At 40.0% G+C, this 14,697-nt stretch overlaps 1 protein-coding gene across 6 annotated transcripts in view; it reads right to left on the bottom strand.

The window, feature by feature from the left end:
* ARHGAP12 (Rho GTPase activating protein 12) overlaps nt 1-14,697 on the bottom strand; it is a 455,441-nt gene that overhangs the window by 252,888 nt on the left and 187,856 nt on the right. For 2 of the 6 annotated variants that reach the window (XM_069211253.1, XM_069211254.1), the window contains exons 4-5: nt 10,059-10,199; nt 624-704 (exon numbers count right to left, since the gene is read on the bottom strand). The exons of 2 other annotated variants lie outside the window; for them this stretch is intronic. In XM_069211253.1, the coding sequence (XP_069067354.1) occupies nt 624-704; nt 10,059-10,199 (222 nt within the window). The remainder of the gene's footprint in view (nt 1-623; nt 705-10,058; nt 10,200-14,697) is intronic. 2 more of the 6 variants (XM_069211255.1, XM_069211256.1) reach the window with 1 other exon arrangement.

Raw genomic sequence — 14,697 nt, 5'->3', positions numbered from 1 at the left:
ACAGCAGTGTTCAGGTGTTATTTCCAATTTGTGACACACCAAGAGGCTGATCTTTGTTCAATGCTGCACTTAAAAAGCAAAATAATCTGTAGGATCAGCCACATGCGTCCACACATCATGGAGGTCCACAGGTCATTAATTCTCTTCCCCATGTCAAAATACCAAATATTTCCCGCACACCTAAGCATTTTGTAGGCCTGCTTCTCGAAATACTGAGTCAGCCATCTCTATGAGTCTGTAAATGAAATTGTTTGAGGTCTTTTGATACCACTGCACTTTCTGTGCAACGTCTTCTGAATAACACACAGTTCATGTGTCTGAAGCAGAATATTTGTCTATCTTGTCACAGGTCTTTTCAGGTGCAGAGGAAGGGAAGAAATGGTGAGAGTAGATATTGGCTCGCATAAGGGTAGAATAATGGAGATTTTCATTTGACAATACAACTAACGTATTATTGAGTACAACTCCAGGTCATCGATTTACCTGTAGAGTTTAAAAGGTGAAGCAAGAACGCACAGCTATGTTGACCTCTGAAGTAAAATCCTTTTACCAAAGAACTTTGCATAATTGTTATTCAAGCAGGGTATGCTGTTATATTTCATGTGTGTTCTAATATCACTCACCTTTGGCAATTCCCACTCTGATCGTGAGCCATCTGCGTTGTAATAATATGGTCTACCTTGTTCATCAACATGCTTTATCCACTGTTAACACAAGAGATTATATATATTTTAGTAGCTAACAAACATCCCTCATGATATAAATTTATTTGGTCATGGAAACAACACCATTGTAAGTTTATGTTCCAAATTACAACCCATAATAGGAAGAGTACCTTTTAAACAATTTATGACCTCCAGTAGTAAATAATACTGTCATGCAAAAGGACATGCACATCACTTGTCTTCAAATTTCAAGTTAACCTTACAGACAACAAAGTGCAGGCATGCGTACCCGGTTAGTGTACAGGAACAACAGAACAAAACATAGAATGGAAATGTATCACTAGAAGTACACTTATTGTCTTACTCATCAACATAGTTGACCTATTAAAGTAGCAAGGAAAGTGCTGCATAAAATGTCCACAAAATGTTTTCAACTTGGTCATGCTTCTACTGATCGCATAAGGCACCACTTCCAAAACTCAAGGATGACAGACTAATGGCATTATGGATTTTCCAGAATCTGCTTCAACAAATTAACAATTCCACTTGTAGGCCATCAACTAATTAACTCAATAACACCATAAACCAACACTAGGGGGAAAAATACAAGTCCACTGACAGTTATTAGAAAGGGCTTGTGATAAATAGTTACGGCATCTGGTGTTGCTGCTGCAAGTGACTAACTGCTAAGCACTATAGTATCTTGCCTAAAACGTAAACACTCTTGGTTGAGCCATGATCAAGATGGCTGCTAAGCCTGTGACTAAATGGAAAAAGTATATTTTATGCATACCACAAACCAGTCTCATTAGCCTAGCAACAGACTGTTACAGAGCTGGAGAAAATGGACTAAAACCAGGATTTTCCGATTGTGTTGAAAGATTTATGACTGAGGTAAACAGTGGTGCTACGGAGTGGCCAATCCAACTAAATAATCTCACGTTTGGGAAGGCAAGTAGCAAAGAAGCATGGTTGTGGAGGCTAATGGCAGTGAGATGAAGATGTAACAGGCAATATAATGGTGCAGCATCTCTCCTCCAGAGTATAATCCCTGCATCAGGGTACAGAAAAGAGAGGAAGACCTCTGTGGAATACAGGAGGCAAAAAGGTGACTTCCTTGAGGTGAGGAAGCACAGGCAAACTGCCACCGCTCATCTTCTGGTGTGCACGTCTATGCTTGCCAAACGCAAGATGGCTAAATAGGTAACTTGTTTGTTCTAGGTCTCAGGGACATGGTGGAGCCTCTACTGCTGTCATTGGGACTTCAGCTGATGGGTTAGCATTGCCTTTAACGGAACAAATAAGGGACCAGCTGCTGGTCTCTGGGAGCAGATGTACAGAGGAAAACAGGAAAATTCACTAAATGTAGCAAAATTGGAGAGAAGAATTCAGATTATCGGTGGGGAAAACATACTACTAAATACCTTTGGAAAAGCAGATCTTTGGACTACAAATATCCTGAGGGTGCAGAGGTCATACCACTCTTCAAGGTGGGTGGCTCTCTTTGGCAGACCAGAGCAGTTCCACTGGAAGCAGTTCAAGGTGGCAACCTACTGGATAAGAGACAACTGCATCTGTGGGCTCAGGGGAAGCCAAACCCTTACTAAAGATCTGCTTGGAGACCAAGCTCCATGCTCCTTCAGTCTTCATGGCAGCAGCTCAATAGAATGGACCAGTTGTCATAGGCTAGTAGCACAACAGAAAACTAATATCCAGAGGTAAAATAAAAGGCCAGGCCTTTTCCGTGGTCACAGTGCAAATCTCTCAATCACCATTTGCCCAGAAAGACACCTTTTGGAATTTTGGAAAACTATGGAAAGCCTATTTGTTCTCTATGTAGTTACGGACTTATTTTTGGTTCACTTACACCAGGACATGCTACTTTAGTAATCATGCATGCAATAAATTTTAAATGAAATCAAATCACTGCTAAATCTCTATTTAAATCAAATCTATGATGGATTCTACAGAACATAAAAATTACTGTCCCATTTAGAGAAAGCAGTCCCTTTACAGGTTTGAGACATTATTCAACAGAATCAATATTTACATGACCTTTAAGCAGTGCTTAGACCAGGCTGCAGCATTGAACTGTATCAAGGACACCATATTAGGCTGGCATACCTCTTTTCTATCAGGTAGGTCACAATCAGTTAATCGTAGCTGCTCTCACTCATTTTAAACCCTCTTGGGGGACGTTCAACAGGGAACTATAATATCCCCACTGCCATTCAATCTTTACTTGTGACCCTTAACTCATTCTATGCATACCTTTCACATCAAGTCCTACTTTTATGCCAATGATACTCAGTTCATCAGTGGGACTGGACAGATCCGTCTAAACCCACTGATATTGCATTAGTATTAGAAGTGACTCCAAGGTGGGTGAAATCAAATTTCCTGAAATGAAACCCTAGTAAGCCCAAACTCCTTCCCATTTTTAATAGGCTCAATAACTGGGGTCTTTCTTTTTGGCCCTGAACCCTTGAATTCTGCCCACACACAGTACCTGGCTGCCATGTGAGACAAAGTTAGTGAGGGCTTAGAATAAAATAAACCTGAGTGAGTTTAGTCATAATCTGGAGACAATTCAACCATCTGACAGGCGACTCCAATACTACTGCAGCTGCAGAATATAAGGAAAGGCTCTAATGAACTGCCAACAAACTGGCTCCAGTCAAAGCCATAAAATAGTTTAGAAATAAGCTGACTGCTCCTTGATTCTCCACCAAACTTAGAGAAATGAAAAACTGTAGGAGACAGGAAAGGGTGTAGGAAGAAGACTACTCAGTTGTGGAGAAAGCCAAATATAAACATTTGATTCCGGATTCAACAAATAGGATAAAGAATGAAAAAACTAAATTCTACAAGGAAAAAAATAAATAAGGTAAAAACTCATATTGAGATCTCTTCAAAACTGTTCAGGAACTAGCTTGTCCCCCCTCCATGAAGTAAACCAATTTCAAGTCAAAAGTTTTGCAATAATCTATCCGATTTCTTCAAGAAGATGGAATCTGTATAGAGGGTGTTAGAAATAGAGTTTCTAGTTGGCAGTAGTCTGTGCCCTGTCCAAGAAGGGACCCTCACTCTAGTCGGGGTGAAGGAGTCACACTCCTAAGATAACCGTTGCTCACCCCCACTTGGTAGCTTGGCACAAGTAGTCAGGCTGTGAGCAGCACGAACCCCAGGAAGAGTTCCTTTGGTAAACAATGAAACAGACGCTGCACGGAGTCAGGGAGGTAAGGCGTTGCTGGAGCCGGTGCAGCATCGGTTTCTCACTGCTACCAGGGAGGTGAGGCATCAGTTCCTTACTGCTAGGCAGGGGAGGTGAGGAGTTGGTTCCTTACGTCTGCACAGGAGATGATGCGGTCAGTGGAGAGGTGTCTGTTCCTTACAATCCAGCAGGGTTGATGAATCAAGCAGGTCACAATGCGAGGCGTCAACTTCGCTGTGTTGTGATCACACCACAGGGCCACGTGCTGCGGCAGAGTCAGGTGTCGGACATCGGGGACACGGCACTCAGGAATCAGGTCTGAGACATGTTTAAAGGGCTACTGATGTGGGTGGCACAATTGGTGCTGCAGGTCCACTAGTAGCATTCGATTCACAGTACTTTGGCACCTATGGTGCACTTTAGTATGAACTTACTAATAAATCAAATCTGCCAATTATGGATGAGCAAATTACCAATCCAATTTAGACAGACAGCACTTGCATTTTAGCACTGGTTAGTAGAAACATTGCCTCTCCCTCTTACTTCTTTACTAAATCAGTTTATCACGAAATGAATCTTCCCTTTAAAGTGGAAAAAAAGGAAACATCTTGCTGCTGCTCAAAAAAATCCACATTAGATCCCAAGGAGGAGAAGAACTATCATCCTATTTCTCGTCTTCCCTTCCCTGCTAAAATCCTAGAGAAACATATGAATACTGTGGTTTCTGAATACCTGGACCACAGCAAGAGCTTTGATGGAGCCCAATTTGGCTTCAGAAAGGTCCGCAGTACAGAGTTCACTCTTTTAGCAGCCACAGAGGAAATAAGAGGAATCATAGAAAATGGTGGTTAGGCTGTGGTAGTCCGATTGGACCTATCTGCAGCCCTTGACACTGTAAGCCACTCTGTCCTGAAGCAATAGGAATAGGTGGGTCAGCCTATGACCTTCTTGGCACCTTCCTGTCAGAAAGAGAGCAACTGGTGACACAAGGGGATTTTGTCTCTAATCCCTTCTCCCTGCGGTTTTCCACAAGGGTCTTCACTTAGTCCCAACCTCATTTAATATCTATGTGGCCCCTCTTACAAAATTCATAAGACCTTTTGGCTTTTCCACCATTTCTTATGTGGACAATACAGAAATTGTTGTATCTATTAGCAGTGACATTGAGGAGATAGCATTGAGGTTCAACAACTGTATGTCAGAAGTGGTAACCTGGATGGAAAACCACAGTCTCAAGTTTAACTCTGAAACAATCAAGGTACTCCATCTTCAGGAGGGACACCACCTTTTGGAGTGCTACCTAGTGGCCACAGAACCTAAGTTCTCTTCCTACCCCGGTTCCTAAAGTAAGGAATCTTGCGATAATATATGATTCTAAACTCACCTGTTTTTGACAGTTAAAAATCCTAAAAAAGATTCTGCCCTTCCTCCCTGTAGACCTGCAGAAAACGGTTATGATCTCTCCAGGCTTCTTGAGGTTTGATTACTGCAATGCTCTCTACCTTGGCATGCAGCAGGCCCCCCTCAGGAAATTGCAGAGTACAAAATGCAGCTGTACGCCTGACTAAAAACATCAAGAAATTCGACTCAGTATCACAAGTCCTAGAGGAGCTCCACTGGCTTCCAATAAAGAGTAGAGTGGCTTTAAAGGCTCTGTGCTTAATGCACAAAGCACTCCACCACACAGACCCCAGTTACCTTAGCAATAAGCTCTCCTGGTATGTTCCAGAAAGAAGCCTTTAATTAGCAACCTCGAAATGTGTTAAGGTGCCTAGAATTCAAACCACCTCATGTGGCGGCAGAAGTTTTATATTCTCGATTAGCAAACTTTGGAATCAGCTGCCTCTCAACCTAAGAAATCAGTCAAATTTGCTGACGTTTAGGAAACCGTTCAAAACATGGTTATTCCAATTCCCTATATAGCCATGATCATTCGATTTCTTTACAAAAATCACTTCTCAAGCAGATGCTAGCGCCAAGACACCCTTGGACATGCATCGTGCTCTACAAAAAAAAGTATCATATAACAATCAAACTAGTCATTATTCTCGACTTAACATTTAATTTGAAGCATAAATCGTTGCAGTCAGGAAGCAATGTTTATTTCAGCTTAAACAGCTTCATAGGATTTCGCCTTTCCTCTCAATTGCTCATAGAATGATCACTGCCAATGCCTTCATTCAGTCTAGCTTAGATTATGGTAGCGGTTTGCCTAAAACAGCAGTGGATCAAGTGAAAAAACTACAAATTGTGACAATCAGGTGTGCATTGAACTTAAAAAAATTTTTTTTTTTTTTAAATTACGTTTCATCATGTCTCCAAGCACCGCAACAAACTCCACTATTAATTAGCGCATGAACTTTGGAGTTACTTGCTTAACAAATTAGGTCCTCTATTCTTTCTTTTTTGAAAAATGTTTAAAAATATACCCCCACCCCACCATTGAGATCATCCTCCAACCTACTTCTCTGCACCAAAATTTAACAGTGATAATTCGGGTGGGAGCTCTCTCTAGGTTCTGAGATCTTTTCCTTGGAATTGAATACCACTTTCAATCTCGTCCAAGTCGATTCTCTACAGGTTCTGTAAACTGCTTACAACTTGGCTGTACAACCTATGACACAAAACACATTATTTTGCAATCGTTCTGCTTTCTGTACTAGGAATTAAGACCATGGGACTATCCGAAAGTGTCAGTGTGCTTTAAAAGCAAATCTGGAAAAAAAATAAAAAAAGAAGAATATTAGTGCAACCCTTATTTGCCTGTTTCCTAGATATTTTGGTATCATTTGCCTTGGCATGTCTGTGCTCTCAATCATCATAACCCTGCGTTCCTCCACCAGGTCATTGAAAATCAGCTTGGGAATACGGCTACTTGAAAAGAAAAAAAAACTGCAACGGCTTTAACAGTACTGAACCTTGCTCTTGCCTCTTAAATATGGGACACACATGGATTAAGTGTATAAAATTCTAGCGTGACGCATAATTTATAAAACAATTGGAGCAGACTGCAGAAATGTATTCAGGTGTGGTTACGATTTTAAGACCAGGAAAGCATTAGTGGATGTCACTGAGAGCAGATTGCCAGCATGACTGCTTACACCCTAGGTAAAACGCATTTATTCTGTAAAATTCAGGTTTTACTTTCAAGCTTTCAACCCTATGTGAAATTAATTTATTCTGTAGGATTCAGGTTTTGCTTTCAATCAGTGGGGGGGTGAGATTTCAGATGCCATATCAAAGCTGTCACCCATAAACTAGCAAGACTAATGCGTCAGCTTGAGCGGTTACCTTTTTTTTTTTTTTTTTTTTTTTTTTTAAAGAACAGGACATTTAATGACAGCCCCTCTTTATTGTTACTGAAATTTAAGCATAAAATGCAAATATAAATTTAACTCGTTGTATCATTGATCAGCAATCGAGATTGTGCATTTTAAGTGTGCAGTTTTGTCAATAAAGTGGAAAGTTTGCCAGTGGCATAATGCAAAATGCCACCCTCCCCCCGCAGAATGTGATGAGGCGGCGCCTGAGTCCCCCACATCCCAGATATTTATTGGACTCAAACACAACAGTTATTTTAAGAAGTGGTTAGATTTACTATGTAAAGTTCTTACTTTGGGGCCTTTTCCATACCTAGTGATTTTTTTTCAATATATTTGACCCTAATACAAGATCTGGCATCTTATTAAATTGAGAGGAGGTGTTTTGGGGAATTCAAAACCGAAAAATACGGTATATTAAAAACAAAAAAGATGGCTAAGAGGTTACACTTTGATTACCCTTTAAGATTTGTGCTATGCAAGGAAAACAAAATATTTCCTTCTGGGATCAGCTAATTCTCAGACTATGTCACTGATCGAAAAAGAAAGACTCAGAACTGATATCGATGATGCCGTTCGAAATCCTCGAGCTCATTCAGCCATCTGTAATGCTGTATTATAGAAATGATGCGAAGGTGCCATGTTTTATTCTACCATTGGTTGTATTTTGCACAAATGGGAACGCTATTAGGTCTCACATGGCCGAGCGATGCATATCCCTTTGTGAGATTTTGATGTGAATCGTGTACATACAAAGAGCGTTTAAAGGGAATTTACAGTAATAGGGCCACAGCCTTCCATAATTTTATGTACCTGTTAATCGTAAACGCACGTTAAATAGTCATAATTACAGAGTTACTATAAAGAGTTTACCACTTCGTTAATGTGTTGGTATGGGAAGCATAAAGATATAAACGTAGGAAACCAACAACACTAAAAAATAAGTACCACTGCCAGACCGATGTTACCACTGAGGACCGGTTCAGAATTTTAAAAAAAATTAAAAGAAATAAAATAGTCCAGTAATTGTTTTCAGTAATCTCAAAATTCCGGACATAAGTGTAGATTTAAAAGAAATATGTTAATGAACTAGTAAATAGCGTGAACATTTTGGCCAGTGACATTTTACTGTTTTCCCAAGTCCTGAAGAAGGTGTGTGTGTGTGTGTGTTGGTGAGGCGAGTGTGTGATGCAAAGCAGAGGTATCAAGCTGCGTGCACCTCTGTTAGGATCCTCACACAAATACACTCCGGTGTAACTTGTTGCTATGGTTTTTACAAAGTTCTGACCACTGTCTTCAAACACCTAACACAACAGAAATAGGGCAACAGGTGATAGCGAGTGAAGGAGCAGCTACACCAGCATCTGTTTGGGGCCCACAGGGAATCTCAATCCTTCTGAGGAAAAGATTACAATTATGGGTCATGTCCTCCTTTCCTACCAACCCCACCTCAAAGCCATGTCACGATAGACAAATCAAATGTGTCAAGCAAGGGCACCAGGGCGAGTGGAAAATAGAAGAAAATGTAGAGGTGTCCTGCGAAGGCTCTTTGGCTTCCCACGAGGTTTGACCTTACTCATTAATTTATGCTTGAGGGTTACAGGACGATGGTGTGGTGGCAGACAGCCTTGCAACTACTAGCCAATAAACAGTACACAGCTCCCATTTCTGGCTAGTTTAACATCTGTGAGAGATGTTTCTGGAATCCAGGATCCCACATTACGTAACATGCAAGGACAAGCTATCTGAATCCCTCCCATACTCCATCTAAATCACATCTATGTCCAAATAGCTAACGTCGCTATTAAATACCATATACGTTTTCAACATCACCTTTTAGAGGTTATTCTTAATTCTCATTCCACAATAACACCTCTGTCACCAAGACCATAACTAAGAACAGGAGAGGTGGCCAGCCACCAAACATTCCAAGATCTCACTAGGAACTACATGCTTATGGAGAGGCCACCTATGCATCTGATCGACTGATACAGAAAGAGATGGAGAACAAAACTGTAACCTACTTTAAATATGAAATATGGATTTGAGACGCTGGGTATGTTGTAAAGCTGGCCTATAGATCTGGTTCTTAAGGTTGACCTAGGTCTGCAGGCACATGTGGCAAATTGGAGAGAACATAAAAAGAGCTAGGCATACCATATCAGAGAGACTATCAAAGCATCCATTACTCACTGGCAAACCTATGAGGAGGCAAACCATTTAGAGGCAAAGCAATAACCTGAAGGGTGTCACAAGGAGCAGGCAGATGGTGGAGATGAAACAGGCAGAGTATGGAAACAAGGGCCTAGGATGGTGGTCTTTTTTACTGCATTATGGCCCTCGACTTGTCAATCTGCCACTATCCCGCTAGGTTTTAATTGGAGCTACAATGCTGTTTTAGTTGTTTAACCTGCATATACTATCTCTGAAATCTTCACGTATCAAGACAGCAAAGTTTCAGCGGCTGTTTGTTAAAAGAAAAAAAAAAAAAAAAAGAAGATGTACTTTGCTTATTTACAGATTATAAAATAGTCCCCACAATTAAACCTTCACGAATACACTGAGAAATTGTTCAGTTAGTCTGATTTGTCATGTAATGTTTATATTGGCTTTCATAAACTGTTCATAATGTGGTGCACTTGAAACTCTGGCCCCAAGTCATGCTGTGTAAATTGTGAACAAAAATCAATAAAGTCATGCAATAAATCAGTCAACACAAAATAGCTTTTCTACAAAACTGTGTTAGTAGAGCAAAACATTTTAATTTGCAAACATACAGTTTAATCTAACATTCAATATTCTCATACAGACGCAACAGATTCTATGAAATAATTGCGCTGAAAAGAAAGGAGAAAGTACCTTTTCATTAGTATGTTCATTGATATATAAGGTTTGGCCATGTTGATCCAACTCTTCAGACCAACCCTTTGGAGGAGAACCATACTGACTATCTGAATGGCTGTCACAAGTGATGTGGCAGTTTTCTTCTGATGAAAGGTGCTATAAGTAGTCAGAAACATATAAAGATCAGAGTAGGAAAAGGTTAAGAAGTAGAGAAAGAAAAATGTCTAGAGCACAGATCAAAGATCTCACAATTCAAGTTGAACAATCAATGAATGTAAGTTCAAGAACTAGGAGACTTCCTGGGCGCTAGTAAGAAATGCAGGCTTCTGTCTAGCAATACATATGTGTGCTTAATGCTCCTGGATGAAATATGCCTTTATAAACCAAAGTCTAGAGAAAGTAGTATCTTCAAGTTATGCCCTCTGACGGACCGCATACCTGGTGGTATCAAACATTTTTCACATTTGGAGCAGATAAGCATGTATGGGCATGAACAGGAGTATGTAATGGAGGAACCTGTGAAAAAAGAATAGGGTGATCAAACACTACCATGCACAAATGGTAACAGTGATTTGATGACTCTTCTTACTCCTAGTTTTACGAACTCTTTGTTCCCCTAGCCTAAAGGAAAGCACAGCTGATCAACAGAAACAAACCACAGCATTTTGGACAACAGAGATTTGAAATACACTTGTCCTTCATCCCTGTTCTGTATAATGATTTTCATGTAGACAGGCAAAGGTATACAGTAGTAGTCGGTAGCACCCTTTCTAGTAAATACTCTAACCACAGATTCCTAATCTTCAGATTATCCCCCAGGTGCCAGACTGGATCCACAGCGCAGGGAGGTCAGTTTATTGTTCTTTATCTTTCTGCACCCTAAGACGCAGAGCATAAAACAATTGTTGGTACAGTGTGCTGATCTCTAAGAAGGGGCCTTTTTGGGTGTTACATAGTGACCATTCCACAGAACAGGGAGGTAGAAGGAGTCTGCCATTTGACAGAGTATGAACTAGAACAACCATTACTGAAGATAATAACTTTTTCTGGGTGGCATGCACATTTTAGAGAAGGCAGTAGGTTGCGAATTGACTTCAGGTAAATTAAGAAGCATTGGTCACATGGCGTAGTTGTGACTAAAGCCTAGGTACCAAAAATAGGTCAGTGACTAACATCTTCTTGTGGCTTTTCCTGCCCAGCTTAAAGCCTGCCATCTTCAAAGGGGACATAGTTTCATAGCTCACTTTCTTAGCAGAATTTCCAAACTGTTGAAAGACTAACGAAGTTGGGTGTGAAACTCCAGATCCACGTCGCAAAGCACAGGAAGAAAGTAACAACGGTCAGTGCAAAAAGATGGCACTTATATGGGGTACTGATCTCTCATTTCTGCAGCAGCATGGAGCTGCATGCCAACACAAACATAGCCAATAAACCCATACCGAGGCTTGGGAGCACTGCTGAAAATATTTTTCAGATCCGGTCTGGTGCCTGGGGTATATTCTAAAAGGCGAGAACTCTGTAGTTAGACGTATCAATTAGAAATCAAGTATGTGAGGGAAGGTAAAAGCCCCCTTTCAACTAATCAGAAGGAAGCACAGTCACCCTCCAAATAGATGGGAGCTCAATGAACTGTGATGCAATAAAGTGAATTTTTGACTGGCCCTGCTCATGGAAGAACAAAGCTCTTTTGAATGGTATGAGAGTCAGCAGAGCATGCTGTAGGGTGAATACATATTCCTTAAATACAATATACTATAACCTCACTGTTTTACGCAGTTCCACACTAATCATCCGTCGTCACTCCATATAAATGAATATGTATCTGTCTTAGTAGGGGGTATCACAGCAGGATGACTGTTTGATTACATGGGGGCTTCATTCACAAACACCGACGTCCAACACAAGCATCTGGACATCTGTAGGGTCCGAGTGCCACTCTCTTAGCTGCTGTTTAAAACTGCTATTTAGACACTGGTCTTGTTCAGCACCCCCTTATACTGCACAAATCATGAAGAGAGTTTCAACCAAACAACATGCCTTCAATTCACATAAATACTGTGGCCTCTATTCCTAATATACACGAACCAATCATCGAAAGGGCCAACAGTGGCCTGAACAGACTGATATTCCAACTTTCATTCTCAAATTGTAGCTTCATATCCAGAAAGATAATACAATCCTTACTGATTGTGCTGCTGCACAAACATCTACCACGTTGTAGATTCATTGTTGCTATGGTATCCATCAAGAGCCTGCTGCAGAACTCCCAAAGTTAAAACTATATCAATAAATCAAAGAAATGTCTTCAGATAAGTGATCCAACTGTCCTCATTTTGGATAACTTTGTTTACAAGACTGGACTGGAATATGGTCATATAACTCAGAGCAGCACAGACGGAAGCCAGCAATTGGTAACAGCTATTGTGAAAAATATGGATGGTAACAGGAGAGGCTCTGCATATCCTAAGTACTCCAGGACTTTTCCTTTCTCTGCAAAATGCTGCAGTTATATGTTAGAGAAAAGGAGTTGTTACAGCCCTGTACGGAAAACATAAATGCTTAATTAAAGATATGCCCTTTACTTAAATGAGCCATATCGAACAAGTATTAAAATTATTACTAAATCTAGGAGTCCAAGGATGACTTTATATAGGAAAGCTAAACAGCTAAATACTATTAATTTTAAAAAGTAGTCAAATAGACACATTTAATAACTGGCCTTGAGTTCTGTAGGCATATAAATTGTTCCTTGTACTGTGAAACTAACAGGGGTTAGTAGTTCTAGCTACATGCCACATTTGTTGATGACCAAATATTTTTATGCACCATTACATCTATTTTCTCAGAAGTTTCCAGGATGGAACTCATTCGCTGACTAGACACTTGATGAAAGGAGCACAGTATTGCTTTTTCTGATCTCACACCTTTTAAATACTCCCAAACTAAACAGTAAAAGAGAAACTGAGGCATTTGTACAGCTTTTATTTAAAAAAATTATTTAAACCAGACCAAGTTGGATATTGTCTCCTCCAGGTCTGGAGCCACTCCCTTGCCTCCTTATTTCATAGACGTCATATAATCTTTGATAATTTGACATGCAGCTCACCAGAAATCTAAACTGTATTCTTGTCCAAGTGAATTCTAACCTGTTTAGCATGCATGATCTGCTAGTCTCGGAAATATTGATTTTTATTTTGTTGGTGGTTTAATCAATATGTTCACATATGTCCAACAGAACAGAAGGCTTATTTTTTTTTTTAAATGTGTGGTTTTTACAACCCACACACAAAGTGAATCGATGTGACCACCTAGTTTGTTACCTGTCTGGAAACTGAGAAGCCTGCCTGGTGCTCAGGCATATTCTCCATGTTAGAGTTTTCAATTTCTGCTGTCTCTAAGCAGCTCTTGCTAGAATACACTATATGGATCTCCTTCATGGTATCTCGTCTGAAAAACAAATACATTTTGATCTGCTTTTATACGTGTCTAACTATGGGGCCCAGCAAATGAATTTCATCAATGGCTTTTTTTTTTTAAAACAAACAAAAGCCAATTACAAATAAAAGATAATTTGAAAAGTACTCTTAATGCTCTTTCCTCAAACAGTGATCCATTAAAAAGAAAAAAAGAATACTGAAGGCAAAAGGATTAGGTAGGCAGCCATATGGAAGCTGAATCGCTAACACTTCCCTTTAAGGGAAGCAGCATCTCCTGCATTACACAATACCTTGTACTAACAATTGGCTACTCAGTTCTTCGTCCTAGCTCTTTAAAGCAGGATCCTGGAGGACTGAGTCATCCATCTCAGTTCAGAGGAATGTTTGTTTCTTTTTATTCATATTTGTGTTCACTCAATAGCTTTTGCAAAAGTCTCTTTTATATAGAAATAACTTGTTTCTAATTTTCTTACTTTTCAGAGATCCTTACGATTTGATGAATGCCAATTTGTCAGAAAATGTGAAGATACACCATGAACGATCATTAGGTGATTTGTCACAAAGGAAGACAGGAAAATAAAAAGAAACATTTGTTTCTGACTGTGAATGCGAAGTAGGCACACAAAAGAGATTCACCTCAGACAAGTCTCAATGCACACAATGGTTTGCAGAGAATTAAAATATTGTGAAAACTCCAAATCCAGGCACTTCTCCAAGAATAGCTTGGCATGATAGCCCACTCCACAGGCTAGATCACTAGTCAAGAAGAATAACATTTAAGAACTTTCCACTCGATGTTGATCTCGCCATTGATGTCAAAACCACTGACATAGCTTAAACCCTGAAAATCAAAGTTTCTCACTCCCCAGATTGCTCATTGGATTGTATTATTTCTACAAACACCTCTTTATTAGACGTACCACAATCAGGACTGCAACAGCTTAAAAAGACCGTGCCAAATAAAGACCGACCATCCTCTAAATAATTGCCCAAAATAATGCACCACTTTATTACCTGCGGTAGACCTTTGTAATCGCAGCGTTCAAGATAATGTTAAAACTCCACAAAATCTGTGATTCTGATAATCAGGACTGCCTGCTAGAATGATATCACAAACAAACAATCAGCAAACCAGTAAACCAGACACAAACTCCATAAAAATGCACACTTTGGTCCTCATTTCCCAACTTCTCCATTCGCTTCACTGTCACGAGTGG

Source organism: Pleurodeles waltl, chromosome 10 (genome assembly GCF_031143425.1).
Source record: "Pleurodeles waltl isolate 20211129_DDA chromosome 10, aPleWal1.hap1.20221129, whole genome shotgun sequence".
NCBI lineage: Eukaryota > Metazoa > Chordata > Amphibia > Caudata > Salamandridae > Pleurodeles > Pleurodeles waltl.
Note: the sequence above shows the minus strand (reverse complement) of the source record. Positions and strands in the feature narration are given on the sequence as shown.